This window comes from Balaenoptera ricei, chromosome 7, assembly GCF_028023285.1.
Source record: "Balaenoptera ricei isolate mBalRic1 chromosome 7, mBalRic1.hap2, whole genome shotgun sequence".
NCBI lineage: Eukaryota > Metazoa > Chordata > Mammalia > Artiodactyla > Balaenopteridae > Balaenoptera > Balaenoptera ricei.
Window position 1 is genome coordinate 88,213,640 of NC_082645.1, and position 17,527 is coordinate 88,231,166.

A 17,527-nucleotide genomic window follows, 5' to 3' on the forward strand; every position below is an offset into this window, starting at 1 on the left:
AGGCAGGGCCACACCCTCTATGACTTAGCCCCACTCAGAGTTCTTATCCTTAAGAGCAGGAGGAAACTAAGACAGTGCAATAACAGCTTCCACGGGGGCTTTGATCTAAATGCAGCACATAAAGCAAAAGTTGCTTAGGGTCCAAATTACCCCTGAAAATCCCTTAGGGAGGGGCCATGCTGGAGACCAACAAACCATTTTCTAGAAAGTGCAGCCCAATCAGCTGTTCCTCCCCCATCGGAGGATGGGCGGCTTTCTCTGATTGAGCACCAGATGAAGGAGATGGTGTGTGTTTGGGTGCCAGACAATGTGAACAAAGTATCTCTGTTAACAGCAGAATCACACTCAGGGCCTAGAGAAGCTCACACTCGAGAGGAACGTGGCAACTGAGAGCCACCAAGAAGACAACAGGTACCACAGCTTTCGCCCCATCCCAGGCTCGCTCAGACACAGACGCCTCACTATGTAAATCCTGCTCGCTCGCGCTCCCCCTGCCTCGACCCAAGCACTTATTTATATTTGAAGCCTTGTAAGCATAAATTCAATACATGGATCAATAATTCCATGATGGGCTTGCAGCTCCTCTGTTTAAGGCTGGAATGGTCGAAGTCAAATTCTCTCTCTCTCTCTCTCACCAAAGAAACTTACAAACTATTTCCAAATGGAACCTTTCTCTTACAACCTCCTCCCTTTTCTATTTGCAAGGCAATGATGCTCTCTTAATTTTGAGCTAATGAGCTGAACTTTAGGTACAGTAGCATCACCACCAAGGGTATTCCTAGGAGGTCGCATTGCCCAGAACAAATCACACCAAACACACACACACACACACACACACACACACACCCCGAATTAGACACCCTTACAAAAGGAGAACCTGATTAGAATGAATGCCAGGGCGATGACTATGACGAGTGCAGCCTGAAGCCTCAAGCGTGTAGGCTGAGTGTGTGTAAATGAATGTGTGTGTGTGGGCACATGTGTGTCTTAGGGTATGTGTGTGCTTATATAGCTATGGGAGTACATGTGTATACTTGTGTGCTCGTGTATGTATGTGTGATTATGCAGGCCTGCCTGAGAACAAGTACGCATGTGTTGCTGTGTGTCCTTGTACGATACATGTGTGTCCTTGCAGGCACACCTGCATATGTGTGTGCGCCTTGTGAGTGTGTATATATGTACGTGTGAGTGCACACCTTGGTGTAAGTATGTGTGAGTGTGTTTCCATGTGTGTGTGTGATGCCTCTGTGTACGTGTGTGTTTACACACTTGTAAGCGTCCACTGTGGCTGATTGCCAGCTCTACTCCTGACCCTTTTGCCTTGGAAATGGGGAAGGTAAAGTTATAGAAACACCTTCAATCTTTCTAAGCAACTGAGAGAAATAGAGCTTCCTTCTCCTCCTTGGCCTGAGCCCCGTGGAGTCACTAAGCAGTCCCAGCATTTGATCCACAGGACGCAGCTGTGCCGCTGAGTACTGCACAAAGGCATGTGATAGAGCAGGAAGCAGAGGCTGGAACCACCGAGCCCTGTGCCCAGGAGCTGGGCTGCACACACTTGGAGGATGGGGCTCCCTTTCCTTCACACAAGGTGCCCCCTCCAGGCTCACCTTGTCCCTGGAGGGCCGCCTGAAACCAGAGGATTCCCCCTTTTCTAGACCTTCACAGAAGGCACGACGTAGGCTATGGCAGCCCCGCCCTGTTCATCCCACACTGACTCCAGATGATGGGGCGTGAATGCTGGCCCTGTTCTGCCGAATCCCGGGAGTGGGGCTGGCCCTGCACCCTGGCAAGCACCTGAGCACACTGGCATCTGCGCGCTGGGGATTCAGGGAGCACGGTCCAGGTTCAGCCTCCCTCCCCTGCACTGGTGCTAACACTGCCCATGCTTGTGCTTATTCTCAAGAAAAATCCAGAGACCCCACACTGGGACACTTCTTGCTGGGTCCAGATGGAGAAAACATCTGCCTGTCCCTCCCAAGGCCTACCCAAACCGAGGAGCTTCTGTCGGGTGAAGGTAAGATGATACATCCCAGGTCAGCCTCGCTTTCTTGGGGGAAGATTTTACCTGCAGCTTCCAAAACTCCCCAGCAGCAGAGACATCATTAGAAACAGACGCAAGTCAGCCAGTTTCTCCCCTCTCGCTGAACACAGGGATGCTTCTGTAGCTCAGACACAATAACCCAATGTCTGCATAACAAGTTTGCTCTTGCTGGAGCATCTGGAGAGAGACGTTCCCATGGAATGGCTTGGAGGAGGCCTAATGTGCCGTGCTGATGCCTTGATGAGGATGACAAAGCCCTCTTGGTATTTGCCCAAACTAAACACTGCCTTTTCTCTTCTTTCCAACCACCCTCCAGAGGTGGAGGTGGCTAATTGGTAATCCAATCAGGGGTATCCTTGTTATGTGCATTGGTTCATTGCTGTGAATCATCTGGCTCCTGACAGATATCAAGGCAGTTTCCAAAAACCCTTCTGGCATGTTCACTTTTTGGAAAAGGGATGCTGGCTCTGGGCAATAACCATCTTGCAAAGGAAAAAAAAAAAAAATGAAGTCAGAGGGTGATGAGTGTCAGCCACCCAGGAACCATCATGATGTGCATGCATGAGCCGTACCGCCAGCAGGCCTCTTAACGCGGGAGATTAAAATCTGCACTCGTTCGGTGGGTGATGTCATGACTGCCTCAACAAAAAGAGCATGAGATCAGAGCCAGGAGATTTGAGTAGCCCTGGCTTGTCCTCTCCGTTGTCAGATGACTTTGGGTCAACCCTTCCTTGTGTCCAAGGTTCCTCCTCTCATTCGAAATAAGGGGATCGACTCCACCAGCAGCAGCTGTTGACTATTGCTGCGTTTTATGTGTTGTGTCTGTTGCTGTGGAAGTAGCCACTTAGTATATGGATTTCCAGAAAACAGAATGCATTCGGTTCCAAAACCACCATTAAAGAACTTCCATCACCACTTGGGCTGTCCCATGATATGAGTATAAAAATAACTTGGTTCTCAACTGGCGGAAGCAGGAGTGAGACAGGTGGAGGCCACTGTCACTGTGACACAGCTGGTACAACAGCTGGAACGCAGACACGATGCTGTTCACCTGCTGCACATTTGTCCACTCTCTTCCAAGAGAAATAGCTCCCTTTCGGGCAAAGCAAAAGCCAGAAGCAGAAAAGGAAATATTTAAGTTACATGTTTAAGTTTGTTGTCATCTCGTCAGTATCATGTTTCGGTCATTTTGGCATCCTCAGCACTTAGCACAGTCCCTGACGCAAACATAGCAGGATCACAGTAAATGTTCATTGAAAGTCTTTCAATAATTTCCACACAAAAGAAAGAAAGAGAGAAATGAAATTTATGCTGAATAAATCGAGACTTGCCTGTCATCTTGTCTTAGTCCCATGAACAATGTATTTAAACCTACTTGCCTCTCAAACCTAAAGGCATTCACTGTGAGCTTGTTGAATAAATGAACAAATGATTCATCTGTCAATCAGTCAGTCAGTCAATGCCCTCTCTCTAGCCTGTCCTCCATATACAGCTGGTGGACCTCCAGCCTCGACGTTGATTGCATAGGGCCCTGGGAGGCAGGCAGAACCTTAACCCACATCTCCCTACAAGCGCCCATAGAACAGGCCCAGCTTTCTAAGAGTCTCTGTTAATGGGAAAGCCCTGTTTTGTTTTGCTTTGGGAAGCAGGATACTGAAAAACATTTTCAACTCCTGCAAAGGATTTGCTCCACCCACACCAAATTCTTTGCAGCTGCTTGTTCAAATTCATCTGGATCACCATCCCCACCCTACTCTTCCAGTCTCACCTCCCACTATATTCAGGCCCACCCTTTTCTCATCTGTCTGATGGCCCAAACATCCAGTCTTCCTTCTCTTATCTCCCAGCCTTTGCCCAAGTTGCCCTCAAATATTTAGAATCATTTTAAGTTCCAAGGGAAGGTTCATCTTTTCTGGGATATTTTCCTCAATAAATCCACTTCATCTCACTGAACTGCTACAATGTAGCTTTCACCCATTTCTCTCTCTCAATCCCACTTTTGTGATTACTGTATTTATATGTATCCGTTTGTTGTTTAGCTCCCAAATATATTAGAAGAGTCCTAGAGAACCTCTTATCTTTATCATATGTCCAAGAAATGCATGGACAGAATACCCCAGGTGCCATAAAGGAAAGTTTGGGGGGGATCATAGTTGTTGTTCTTTAATTTTAAAAAATCTTGGGTTAAAGCGGAAATATGATCTGTCTGATCATTCTGAGACTTTCAGACTCTGCCAACATCTACTTGGAAATGAATTCTTAAGCAATTAGATCATGATATCTTGCTTTCAGATAGCATAAAAGAATGAGTATAAACCTTCAGAAGAAAAAAAAAAGATGTGAAGACTTGAGCTGGAATTCGACTCTCTTGGTCGTGTTGGGATATTGCAACACTTAGAAAATTCAAAGGCTTAAGAAAGGAAAATTTAACTTGGAAGGATACAAGTCAAAACATTGGAACATTGGAGTTGCTTATCCTTGATTCAAATCCTTCATCTATTCTCCTAGTCACAGTGGCAGCAATAGAAGTTTTCTTTCAGTTCTTTTATTCAGAAGTTCTTTAATGCAAGAAGCTCAAGAATGTCTGTGCCAGTGGTTCAGTCTGGGACTCCAGGTCCCATGCAAATTTAAATTCTTCATCTCTTTCAGAGTTTCCAGTTGACACCTGCTCTTGTCCTAAAAGGATTTTTACCCCCGAAACTTGCCTTGTTTTTTGGTCATTTAATTAGCATCCTTCTCTCTTGCAACTCTTTCTTGGTATGGTGGTTTTAAAATATGTCTACAAATCCTTTGACACTTGTTCTTTCAAAAGGGGGAGCCCAATTCTCCTCCCCTTGAGTGTGCGCTGGACATAGTGGCTCACTTCTGATAAATATAGAATATGACAGAAGTGACAGTGTGTGACTTCTGAGATGGTCCAGCCCCAGGGGAATCTCCAGATGACTGCATCCCTGATTGGCATCATGACTGCAGCCTCACAAGAGACTGCACCAGAATCACAGGCCTAAGCCCCTCCCAGATTCCCATAGAAACTATGTGAGATATAGTAAAGGTTTATTGTTTTAAGTCACTAGATTTGGGAGTAATTTGTTTTCATAATAGATAATATACTGGTGTCATTTCCTGATGGTCTGCAATTTGGTAAACAGAAAAATGAAGGGTCCAAGAATATCCCAGCTAGTCTCAAAACACTGATTATTTGGGGGCAAACATATGCTAAGTAGTTGACTTTCTCTGTGTTCTCCCCATTTGTCATTTGTGATAATGTTGGTTGTGGGGACTCATGGGTAAAAGGATCCTTCCATGTTGGTGGGATATTTGACAAAGTATGATTTTCCTTGAGTAGCCTTTCTCTTAGCAGTTGTTGCTTTAGTGAAGATGCCTGGAGATTTAAAAGTGAAGAAGTCCGGGGCTTCCCTGGTGGCGCAGTGATTAAGAATCCGCCTGCCAATGCAGGGGACAGGGGTTCGAGGCCTGGTCCGGGAAGATCCCACATGCCGTGGAGCAACTAAGCCCGTGAGCCACAACTACTGAGCCCATGTGCCACAACTACTGAAGCCCACGCGCCTAGAGGCCATACTCTGCAACAAGAGAAGCCACCGCAATGAGAAGCATGTGCACCGCAAGGAAGAGTAGCCCCCGCTCACCGCAACTAGAGAAAGCCCGCGTGCAGCAACGAAGACCCAACGCAGCCAAAAATAAAATAAATTAAATAAAATAAATTAATTAAAAAAGAAAGTGAAGAAGTCCATTAGATGAGACAGCGTGAGGAAGAAGAAAGAACTTTGGACTAAATATCCAAAGTCTTGGGTTTTATTCTCAGCTCTACCACCCTGATTTCTGTGATCATTGGCAAATAAATCTACTGCTTTGGAGCTCAGCTTCTCCATATGGAGAAAGAGGAACTGGGATTAGATCCAATCCTCCCAGTGTATATCCCATAGAACTCCAAGTCCTCAGAAGGTTACCAGGCATTCTGTTAAAAAAAAAAAAAAAAAAGTTCTGAGGCCAAATAAGTTGGAAACCAGTAGGCTAAAGCGAAGCAGATTCCTTACTGCAGGAGCCTCTACTGTGTTAATATGGATTGTGGTTCCTCAAGATGAGGATATGCGATGTTTCCCAAACTTATTTGACCACTGAATTCTTTCTTGTTTTTTAGTAAAGCATCATGTGCATCTAACTAGTTTTTGGAACACACTTTGGAAAATACTAAACATTATTTCTAAGGTTCTTTCCAGCTGTAATGCTGTATGTTACTAAATAACCCCCTTTCCCAAGGAGATTCTCTCCGTAGAGCAGTTCTGTTGTCTAAGTCCTGAAGCAGGATCTCAGTCATTCAATAATTCATGACTGTTCTTGTTTTCATTTTCCAAACATCAGTTCTGAATCACTGAGTCCACAATCCCTCCATCTCCAGGTAAAAAGAAGCAGAGGAAGGTAGGAGGAAGCCTGGGTGGCAATAAGGCCCTTTTGCCCAATCAGTGTTTGTTAATAATCCATAAGCAATCATGTTGGTGGATTTACCAGTTCTCAGATGTTGAAATAAAGAAAAACATGGCTGGATATGGTCGCTTGGTACCCAGCATTTCCTTCCACTGCCCTCCTGTACTGCAAAGGCTGAAAGGCTAAAAACCACATTTCCCAGGTAACCTTTGCAGTTAGGGGGCGGGATGCAGACGCGGTTCTGCCAAATAGATGCACTTGCATGAGATTTGAAGGGCAGAAGTGAGGCAGAGGCACTTTGGCTACTTACAAAGGCAAGCGAGCTCGTGAACACTGTCAAGAGGCAGTTGCTGCAGCAACTTTGTAAGCACTAAGTTCTCTATAGTAGCTCCATTTCTTCTTAAAATACCTTGGTGGTTTCTGTTCTCCACTGAGTCCTGACCCAAATACTCTCCTCCCCTTGCAGAAGTTATGGGGGATTCCCACGAGGCTCGGCATGGGGCTAATTTGGGTCTGTCACATGGACCACAGGGCAGTGATAGCTGTGTTTGTCAGGACTTCAGAGGGAAGCGGGTTCTTTGCCTCACCTCAGTGAACCCAGCACCGCATCAGCAGCCCACACTGGAAGGTGTTCTGATGGCCACCTGCAGAGAGCCACTAAAAACCACTGGGGAGTCTTCTTTCCTTTGACAGAAACCTCTCATGATTCCTATAAGTACAAAGACTCCCCTCCCTCGTATTTGGCTGAAAATGTCATATTATCGCCACTTTATGCCTTCCAAAGAAGAAAAACGTCAAAAATAATAGTTCTCTTTGAATCCACTGAAAATTCTTTTTTTTAAGAAAATAGTCAACATGAAGTGTTGAAGAATATTTAATTCCTCTTTATTTTTTGCATATGTACTTATATTGTTTCTTACAGAGCCTGTAAAGCTGTAAATTCTACCTCCCTCGCATTTTTTCTGTTTCAGAGAACCTTAGAGTTGAGACGGAATGTAGGCATCACCTTCATCAGCATTTAAGCAGGGGAAGCATTTTATCAAACAGACTTTCTGAGGACACCTATGGATAAAATGGATAAAAGCAGAGCTGCCTGGTTAAAGTAGGGATGGTCTGACTGTGTCCCCCAACAACTTCTTCAGAGCCCAGCTAATTCTTTCCTTCCTGAAATGATTCCTGGCTGTGGGGTCTATGCAGAGTCACTAGAACTATGAGACCACAGTTTGAAAACTCTCATTTTATGGATAAGGAAACTGAGGCCCAGAGAGGTACGGTGACTTGCTCAAAGTCACACAGCTTCTATGCGGCAAATCTAAGGTTCAAACCCAGATCTTCCTGTACCTACTTCGGCCAAAGCTCTTCTCACTAGAACTTACTGCCTCTAGGCCCTCTTGTTCAGGTTCCTAGACTTCAAGGACTAGCTGAAGTCCCACCTTCATTGTACCACCTCACCTGACCACCTCAGCCCACACTGATTGCTGCTATCTTAGGTCAGCAGTAGTTCTTACTACCTGGGTCTCTCACCAGGCACTCCCTTACTTCCTCTATCTTTTTTTTACTCTTTTTCTTCATCCTCTTCCAAGATCTCCTAAGGATAGATCCCCCTCCTCTACTTCTGAATATCCCAGAGAACAACATAGGTACTCCCAGAACGCTGCCCATAAATATTGATTGAAACTGTCAGTAGCAAAGACTTACTTGTTCCCCAATATCCATTTTTCCATTACTCCTGTTATTAACAGAATCCCCTACCCTGAAGTTTAGTTGAACACATGCTACTTGGCTAGAAATTATATTTCCCAGCCTTCCTTGCAGCCAGGTATGGTCACATAACTGATGTGGCTGATGAAATGTGAACAGAAGTAACTTGTGCGACTTCCAGGTCATTTCCTTAAAAGGAAATCACTGGGGACTTCCTTGGTGGCGCAGTGGATAAGAATCCGCCTGCCAATGCAGGGGACACAGGTTCGATCCCTGGTCCGGGAAGATCGCACATGCCGCGGAGCAACTAAGCCCGGGAAGATCCCACATGCCACAACTACTGAGCCTGCGTGCCAGGCTCCGCAACAAGAGAATCCACTGCAAGGAGAAGCCCACGCACCACACCGAAGAGTAGCCCCCGCTCGCCACAACTAGAGAAAGCCCGCGCGCAGCAATGAAGACCCAATGCAGCCAAAAAAAAAAAAAATTTTTTTTAATTTTAAAAAAAGGAAACCATTGCCTTCCTCCTCCCTTTTCCCCTTGGACTTGGTTGTAGTGGTGAAGTAGCTTCAACCACGTGGAAGAAGGCAATACTCTAGGGGATGATGAAACCATAAGATATAAGGAAGCACAGTGCCCAGATAACTTCAGGGAGCAGAGCTACCCTGGGCTACCCGCCTCCCTCTAGACTCTTACCTGAAACAGAAATACATGTTTATCTTTCTGAGTCTCTTTGTTACAGCATATAATGCAACTATATATTCTTTCTTAATCTGGACAAAGCAAACCTAACAGATTTTTCTGGTGAGCACGCTTTTGAATCCTCCATTGTGTTCCATTCTATCACACGTGCATTTTTCATGTTAAACTGCGATTACTTAAACTCTTCCCCTATCCTTCTAAATTAATTTTCCAAAGTTGGAGTGTAGTCTTTTCCCCCTTAGGCTATGCATTAATTGAGGCTTTCTTTTCACCATACTTTGTAATGTCTAGTGTACAGTACTTCTACTTCCCACATCTTTGCTCTGCACAGTTACCTTGCCCTTCCTCCTACCACCTAAGAAGAAAAGATGGTCAGACTAACAGGTGAAGTCTACAAGGTGTCTGTGTGTTCCGTGTAGCTTCAGAGTTAGATTGAAATTGCCAGGCACAGATTTAGTCTTGTCATTTTGTTTACACATTGGGGAAAAAGAATTCAGTTTATTAAACGTTTCACGTAACTGCACCCAAGTTTTGCCAAGCTGGGAACTTGGACCTTTTCTGTGTAGTGACATTTTAATTCTAGTTTTCATAACCTGGAGATCAGACTGTTGCTTTTGCATGATGTACATAGTGTCTCGTGACTAGAGTTTGCTTTGTTTTATAGTAACTGTACTCGTATTTTTCAAGGGCTATTTTGTAAACAGATGATGTATTTCTCCCTTGAAAACACAATAAAGAGAAAAAAGCACCAAAAAAAAATATGCATCTATAATAATACCTGCCATCCTAGATTGCATTGCTTTATGACAACCAAACCCGATCATACTTGCAGTATACCATAAAGTATTAAGTAAAATTCCAATGTAAAATATCACCGGACCTAAAAGAGAGAAGACCCATAATATTGTGTCCGACTCTTTTGATCAAATGGACAGAATGCCTACCATGTTCAAGGGAAAGAGAAGGATGTTGATATCAAGAGCAAACATGCTCAGGCACATATGTCATCTCATTCTATCATCCAATAATCCTTTGAACGGAGTATTTTCATTCACATACCACAGGTGAGGAAACTGAAACACAAGGAGGGTAACCCCCTTGTGCACATTGATCACACCTGGTGAGCAGCTGAGCTTATTCATTCCCAGGCCCGTCTATCCCAGAGACTGTGCTCTTTCCTTCCCACTTCCCAGGGCTCAACCCTGGGCCCTGTGGCTGCTGCCCCCAAGGACCTCACAGCCTCTGTGAGAAAAAATTCACAAGCAACTGACTCTTCTGCAAGGCAGAATGAGATGAGTGCTGTAACAGAAGTCTCAACAACACGATGTGGGGCCTCCAAGGAAGGAGCGATGAATTCTAACCTGCGGGACAAGGAAGGATTTTTGCAGGGGAATCTCTATTTGTACTGACTTTAAAGAAGCTGGTAGGGAATTCCCTGGTGGTCCAGTGGTTAGGACTTGGTGCTTTCACTGCTGGGGCCTGGGTTCGATCCCTGGTTGGGGAACTAAGATCCCAAAAGCCTCGAGGTGCAGCCAAAATTTTTTTTAAAATAAATATAAACAAAATTCTATGTAAAAAAAAAAAAAAAAAGAGGGGGCTTCCCTGGTGGCATAGTGGTTAAGAATCCGCCTGCCAATTCAGGGGACACGGGTTCGAGCCCTGGTCCAGGAAGATCCCACATGCCACGGATCAACTAAGCCCGTGCATCACAACTACTGAAGCCCACGTTCCTAGAGCCCGTGCTCCACAAGAGAAGCCACCGCAATGAGAAGCCTGCGCACTGCAATGAAGAGTAGCCCCCGCTCGCCACAACTAGAGAAAGCCCGCACGCAGCAATGAAGACCCAACGCGGGCTTCCCTGGTGGCGCAGTGGTTGAGAATCTGCCTGCCAATGCAGGGGACACGGGTTCAAGCCCTGGTCTGGGAAGATCCCACATGCCGCGGAACGACTAAGCCCGTGAGCCACAGTTGCTGAGCCTGTGCGTCTGGAGCCTGTGCTCCGCAACGGGAGAGGCCACGGTAGTGAGAGGCCCGCGCACCACGATGAAGAGTGGCCCCCACTTGCCACAACTAGAGAAAGCCCTCACACAGAAACTAAGACCCAACACAGCCATAAATAAATAAATAAATAAATAAAATTAAAAAAAAAAAAAAGACCCAACGCAGCCAAAAGTAAATAAATAAAATAAATTAATTTAAAAAAAGAGGGACTTCCCTGGTGGTCCAGTAGGTAAGACTCCGTGTTCCCAATGAAGGACGCCTGGGTTCGATCCCTGGTTGGGGAACTAGATCCCGCATGCATGGTGCAACTAAGAAATCGCATGCTGCAACTAAAAGATCCCACATGCCGCAACTAAGACCCGGTGCAGCCAAAAGTAAAAAATAAATAAAAAATAAAAAAAAGAAAGAAACTGGTAGAAGTGGATAAACAGAGAAGAGAGAAAGACATGACCAGCTGAGGGACCAGCATGAACAAAGGCAAAGAGATAAGAAAGCAGAGTCCATGCGGGAAATGATGAGTAGCCTGTAAGAATGCCCTGTGGAGGGGCTTCATGGGGGAAGATGGGGCTGAAAGGCAGGCCAGGACCAGGCCAGGGAAGGCCTTGTGTGCCAGGATAGAGCTGAAATGCCGCTTTTTAGGCAACAAGAAATCACAGGTGCTTCAGGAAGGATGTCATGCAACCCACCCTGTGTGCCAGGAATAGGCAAGAGAAAAGGCCGAGCGCTCAGGCTACTGTAGAATCATCCAGACAGCAGCTGACCAGGGCCTGGATGGAAGGCAGTGGGCAGACGCGGGAGACGCGGCAGAGGGATAACCCCCAGGGCCGCCGACTGGATGTGGGGAGCCCAGCCAGCACTCTGAGCAGCCAGTGCCAAACCTGTTTGTAGTGTCTCTTCACAAAATTGGCTACAATTCTCATCTCCCATTTTCTACTCAAACTATCATTTTTCTGTTTTCACTTTCAGCTAAGAGGATGACTTTCGGGATGTCTTGTGTACAGTAATTAAGATAAAACAACAATCAAGGCCTTGGAGCCCGAGTCACCCCACGGCGGCACACACAGGACCACAGCCCTCTCCCATGTGGCACTCAGCTCCAGTACCTCCTTTTATTTAAAGTCAAACTCCCACCGACGCACATAAAAAATAAATTCCAGTGCTGAGCGCCTCTCAGCTTGTCATGCACTGTGGCTGTTTTCAGGCTTATGTGCTCTTGGGGAAGTGGCTGAGCTTCCCAGCGGTATTTACCCACAACTGTGGTAAATAATACGAGTTCTAAGGAAAACCCTGATAGCAAATTCCTTGGGAGCTGTGAGTAAGGAAGACGCAAAGCAGTAATGGAGAGTGTTTGTATAACCCTCCTGCGCCCTCTCACCCTGACACACATTGAGCTTTCTCTTTCATGATTGTTTTAGCCTCTTTTTCCCTTCCAACCACCGACCACTCAATTCTTTGAGGGAAAATTAACATTCATTATGCAATTTCTCTCTCTCTTTTTAATCCAGAGTGTCTGTCTCCAAGGTCCCTACTCAATAATTAATGTTTGTTCTCGTTTCCCATTCTCCAGAGCATCTATTCTTGAACTGTAAGGTCAACAATTAACACTAATTATGGCTTTTTCTCTCTCCAGTGTTGGTTCTCAGAATCCCAAGTTGCCCTGCTCAGCCTAAGTTGCGTGTGTGCACGCGGCTGCGTGCATGCACACAAAGGTGGGAAAGCACCAAGGAGCAGGCTTCTCCAAGCCCCCCACTTCAGCAAATCAGTAAAACCAAACAATCTTTTTCGGCAATGTCTCTAGTATATGTATTATCAGTAATGAGACGATGAAGCATAAATATATACACATACATACATACATGTATTTGGAAATGAGCTTGGGAGGGGGTAGTTAGACAGATCTTAAAATCTTTTTCAGATATATTTGATTCCCTCTGAGCTTTTTCCTCCCTATTTCTATCTCCTTGATCTCTCATACCTCTGTCTCTCTGACATACACACACAAACACACACACACACACACCCCAAATTTCTCATTAAAAGCCATTCCTCCATTTCAGATTCACTCAGCTGATCTCCTTGCTATCTATTACCTCTCCCCTAACTACCTTTCTCTGGTCTGTCATCCTAGTTCTCCTCAGCCATTAAAACAGCATTATTTTAACTAGTGTTCCTTTTGACGGACAAGGACAGCTAGGAGAATGATTCTCATCCAAAGTGACTCTAAGAGATTGCAAAAAAAAATTCATCAGGGCTGTGCAAAAGCCTATCTTTCTGGCTAGAATCAGATGGGCTAGAATTCCTCCTGTCTCCCTGGTCCAACCCTTGAATTTGCGCTACAGCTGGAAGCAGGGGCTCCTCACGTTTGTCTGTCATCCCCCCCATCGCTGCACGCACTGGGGTCCCGCAGCACATCTGCTGTTCAAATCTGGACATCTCTTCACAGCGGGTGTCAGGCATTAACTCTTTCATGCTCTTGTTCTGTCAAAAGTTCTCCTCTCAGAACTTAAGCATCACAGTATCTGCAGGGTTTCACCCTTAAACATATTATAATAAATAAAAATATTATCTTCTTCAATGTTTTTTAAATCCTAGATCAACCTTCCCTCCATGATAGCATCTAAGGGTTTTCAAAACTATCTAATTCATTATGAGGCTTAGGCATCAAGCCATCCACTTTGTTTTCCCCTGTCTTGGGGTAAGAAAAATAGCTCTTTTTCAAGACTTTTCCACACTCTCAGGTAAAACCCTTATTGTTTTTCAGCCTGTGAATCTGTCAATTCAAATATCAGCCGTGGAGAGGAAGAGTCTAGTATTCAACATCTTCTGAAAGGTAAGATTCTCCCCAACAGAGTCACCTCTACTTCTCCTCTATGTTATTTGACTCACATATATATTATTTCATACCCAGACCTCCAGAAACACACAATTTCTCCCCAAATATACTAATAAGTAGGAAAGAAGATTCATTTCTTGGAGAGCCTGAGAAATGGAGTATCCTCAAGAGTTACTCATGGGCAGCCCTGTGTGCTGTGGTCTGAGAGAGAAGAAAAGTCGACCCAAATGTCTGTGCTGAGCTGGCCCCGGAAGGAGAACTTGCAGAGATGTCCTGTGGGTTTTGCAGATCATACAGTGCATAACTCACATTGTAATGAGGTGGGCATTGCCTCCCAGAGTTGTGTACAGTTCAAACTGCACATCCACAAACTAGAAAGCTATCTGGAAAAGACTCTCGGGCTTGTATTCTAAATGGAAGACTGAGGCCAGTTCTGCCTCGTCCAAGCTTCCTTTGCTATTTCATTTCCCCCGTGGAGAAATCAGCAAAAGCTGAGTGTAGCTCATCCTCTACCCACTGCCACTGCTGCTTCTGCTTCAAACCAGGGGTAAAGGACGAATTATGTAAAGACTTTCTCTCACTCCTAAAAATAGTCTTTGATTAATAGAGAAGTGTGTGTGGTCTTCCTCACTGCTTATTTTGGGGCAGGCAATGATGAATCCTGCATGAGAGACCTGCTATAGCAACAGGAAACAAGGTCACAGATCGAGGGCTGGAGCCAGAGCTGGGTGGAGGGCACTGGTTTTGCTAGAGACTGCAAAACTAGAAGGAGAAAGGGCACCATCAAATGCTTGCCCATCTCAAAATCTGTAAGCAGAGAAATACTTGGGAGCCCAGCATTCTGCGTTACCCCTCTCATCATTCTCCTTGGGTGGACATCCTGACCGTGGTGCGAAGAGTTTCAGGGTCAGTTCTGTTCATTCTCACTTGTTGGCTGGAACTGGGCCAGAGCAGCTCTTAATAGGAGCCCACCAGCGGAGGATATGACGATGATGATGAAGATGATAACTATCATTGCTATCTATCTTTATGCCAAACATTGTGCTGAGTGTTTTACATTCATTAATTCACTTCATCCTCATTGCAATGATATGAGCTAAATTCTATTATTATCCTCACTTTTCATCTAGGACAGTGTGGCTCAGAGAGGTTAAGGAACTAGCCCAAGGTCACACAACTAAGTGGTGAAGCTGGGATTTGAACCATAGAAACCTACATTTTCACTACTATGCATGGTGACATCAATCTAAACAGGGACGTTTCCCAGACTCACAGATACAGAGAACAGACCTGTGGTTGCCAAGGGACGGCAGGATTGGGGGTGGAGGATTGGGAGTTTGGGGTTAGCAGATGCAAACTATTATATATAGGATGGATAAACAACAGGTCCAACTGTATAGCACAGAGAACTATATTCGATTTCCTGTGATAAACCATAATGGAAAAGAATATGAAAAAGAATATATATATATATATATATAACCGAATCACTTTCCTGTACAGCAGAAATTAACACAACATTGTAAATCAACTATACTTCAATAAAATTTAAAAAATAATAAAATAAACAGGTACATTTCCATCTGACAATATGTGAGAGTTTAGGAAGTTCCTGATTTCATAATGACTCATACTCATAAATGACTTCTGTTGCACATCCTTTTTTCCCTCCAATTCCCCTTACTTATTATGAGACACCCTTTTGTGGGTAACACTGAAAATGATTTGCAACTTTTAGAGATATGGGGAGAAGCTGAAACACAGTAGGAACAGTTTGGAAGAACCAAACTCCTAAGACAGATTATCAAGCCAGATAGGCCTGTTTACAGGGTAGCTCTCCAGACCAAAAATATCCTTCCTAATATGGCTGAAAATGTTACAATTTCACTTCATTCTCCTATTAAAGTCTCACTAATAATAGATTCACTTTGAATTCTGAAGTAGTCTCTTAAAAAGCTGATACTTCTGAGAAGCTAACAATCATTCACACTTCAGTAAAAATGTAATCAGATGGCTGTCCTCTTGCAACCTAGTGAGAACAGCTGCTCTGAGGGACTAAAAATTCTGATGGGATGGGAACAGAGGTGGATAATTTGGGAGTAAGTAGAGTCTTAAGGGTTGAAACATACCTGCCTGTTGGGGTACCCTGGAGGGCTTGTATGAACAGAAGATTATTAGCTATATGGAAAAAGAGGCACACAGAGAAAAGAACATAAAGGGAAATGGTAAAGTGACAAAGACAAACTTGAGCTATTTCAGAATTGCCCCATGGCAAGCTTTATATCCAGGAAAGGGAAAGAAAACTCTTATTCCTTGTCTTCTCTACTCCTAGTAACTAAACGACCTGAGCCTAATGCAAACCTCTTTCTCATTTCCAAGCTTTTGAACACACAGTTCCCTTTGCCTGGAGCATAATTCCTCATCTCCTCCTATCCCCTAACATTTTATTTTAATTGTGGTAAAATACACATAACATAAAATTTGCCATCTTAACAATTTTTAAGTGTATGGTTCAGTAGTGTTCAGTAGATTCATGTTGTTGTGCAACCAGTCTCCAGAACTCTTTCATCTGGTAAAACTGAAAATCTATACCCGTTAAATAACTCCCCATTGCATGAGACTACCCATATAAGCACACAATACCTGCTTCGGGGCTTAGAATAGAGGAAACTTATCTGTTCCCTTGATTTGCTCAAAGACCTTAACAAAAAATTCTTACATCTCTTTGAGCTTAACACTCCCCATTTGTTTGTAAGAAAATGGATATAACACTACTCTGAAAATACCAGATACCCCCTGGAATGGAGTTCGAAGAGCAATTTATTTTTTATTTTTATTTTTTTTTAATTTAGATATTTAGAAGACACTCAAACAGCGCATGCACACAAACACACACACACACACACACACACACACACACACACAACAGAGAGAATAGGAGAGAGAGATTCTTCCAACAGTCTTCCAGGGGATCACAACTCAACACCTCTCTACACTTCACTTTCCCCTTGGATTTTTTTTTTTTTTTTACTTTTTGAATTTTATTTTATTTGTTTTTTTATATAGCAGGTTCTTATTAGTCATCAGTTTTATACACATCAGTGTGTACATGTCAATCCCAATCGCCCAATTCATCACACCACCACCACCACCACCCCAATGCTTTCCCCCCTTGGTGTCCATACGTTTGTTCTCTACATCTCTGTCTCAATTTCTGCCCTGCAACCCAGTTCATCTGTACCATTTTTCTAGGTTCCACATATATGTGTTAATATATAATATTTGTTTTTCTCTTTCTGACTTACTTCACTCTGTATGACAGTCTCTAGATCCATCCACGTCTCAACAAATGACCCAATTTCGTTCCTTTTTATGGCTGAGTAATATTCCATTGTATATATGTACCACTTCTTCTTTATCCATTCTTCTGTCGATGAGGATTTAGGTTGCTTCCATGACCTGGCTATTGTAAACAGTGCTGCAATGAACATTGGGGTGCATGTCTTTTTGAATTATGGTTTTCTCTGGGTATATGCCCAGTAGTGAGATTGCTGGGTCATATGGTAATTCTATTTTTAGTTTTTTAAGGAACCTCCATACTGTTCTCCATAGTGGCTGTATCAATTTGCATTCCCACCAACAGTGCAAGAGGGTTCCCTTTTCTCCACACCCTCTCCAGCATTTGTTCTTTGTAGATTTTCTGATGATGCCCATTCTAACTAGTGTGAGGTGATACCTCATTGTAGTTTTGATTTGCAATTCTCTAATAATTAGTGATGTTGAACAGCTTTTCGTGTGCTTCTTAG

General features: G+C 44.1%; 1 protein-coding gene across 1 annotated transcript in view; it reads left to right on the plus strand.

The window, feature by feature from the left end:
- Positions 1-17,527, plus strand: part of KIAA2012 (KIAA2012 ortholog) — a 115,419-nt gene that overhangs the window by 34,433 nt on the left and 63,459 nt on the right. Inside the window, exons 11-12 of the mRNA XM_059927356.1 lie at positions 1,904-2,014; positions 13,650-13,718. Of these exons, the coding sequence (XP_059783339.1) occupies positions 1,904-2,014; positions 13,650-13,718 (180 nt within the window). The remainder of the gene's footprint in view (positions 1-1,903; positions 2,015-13,649; positions 13,719-17,527) is intronic.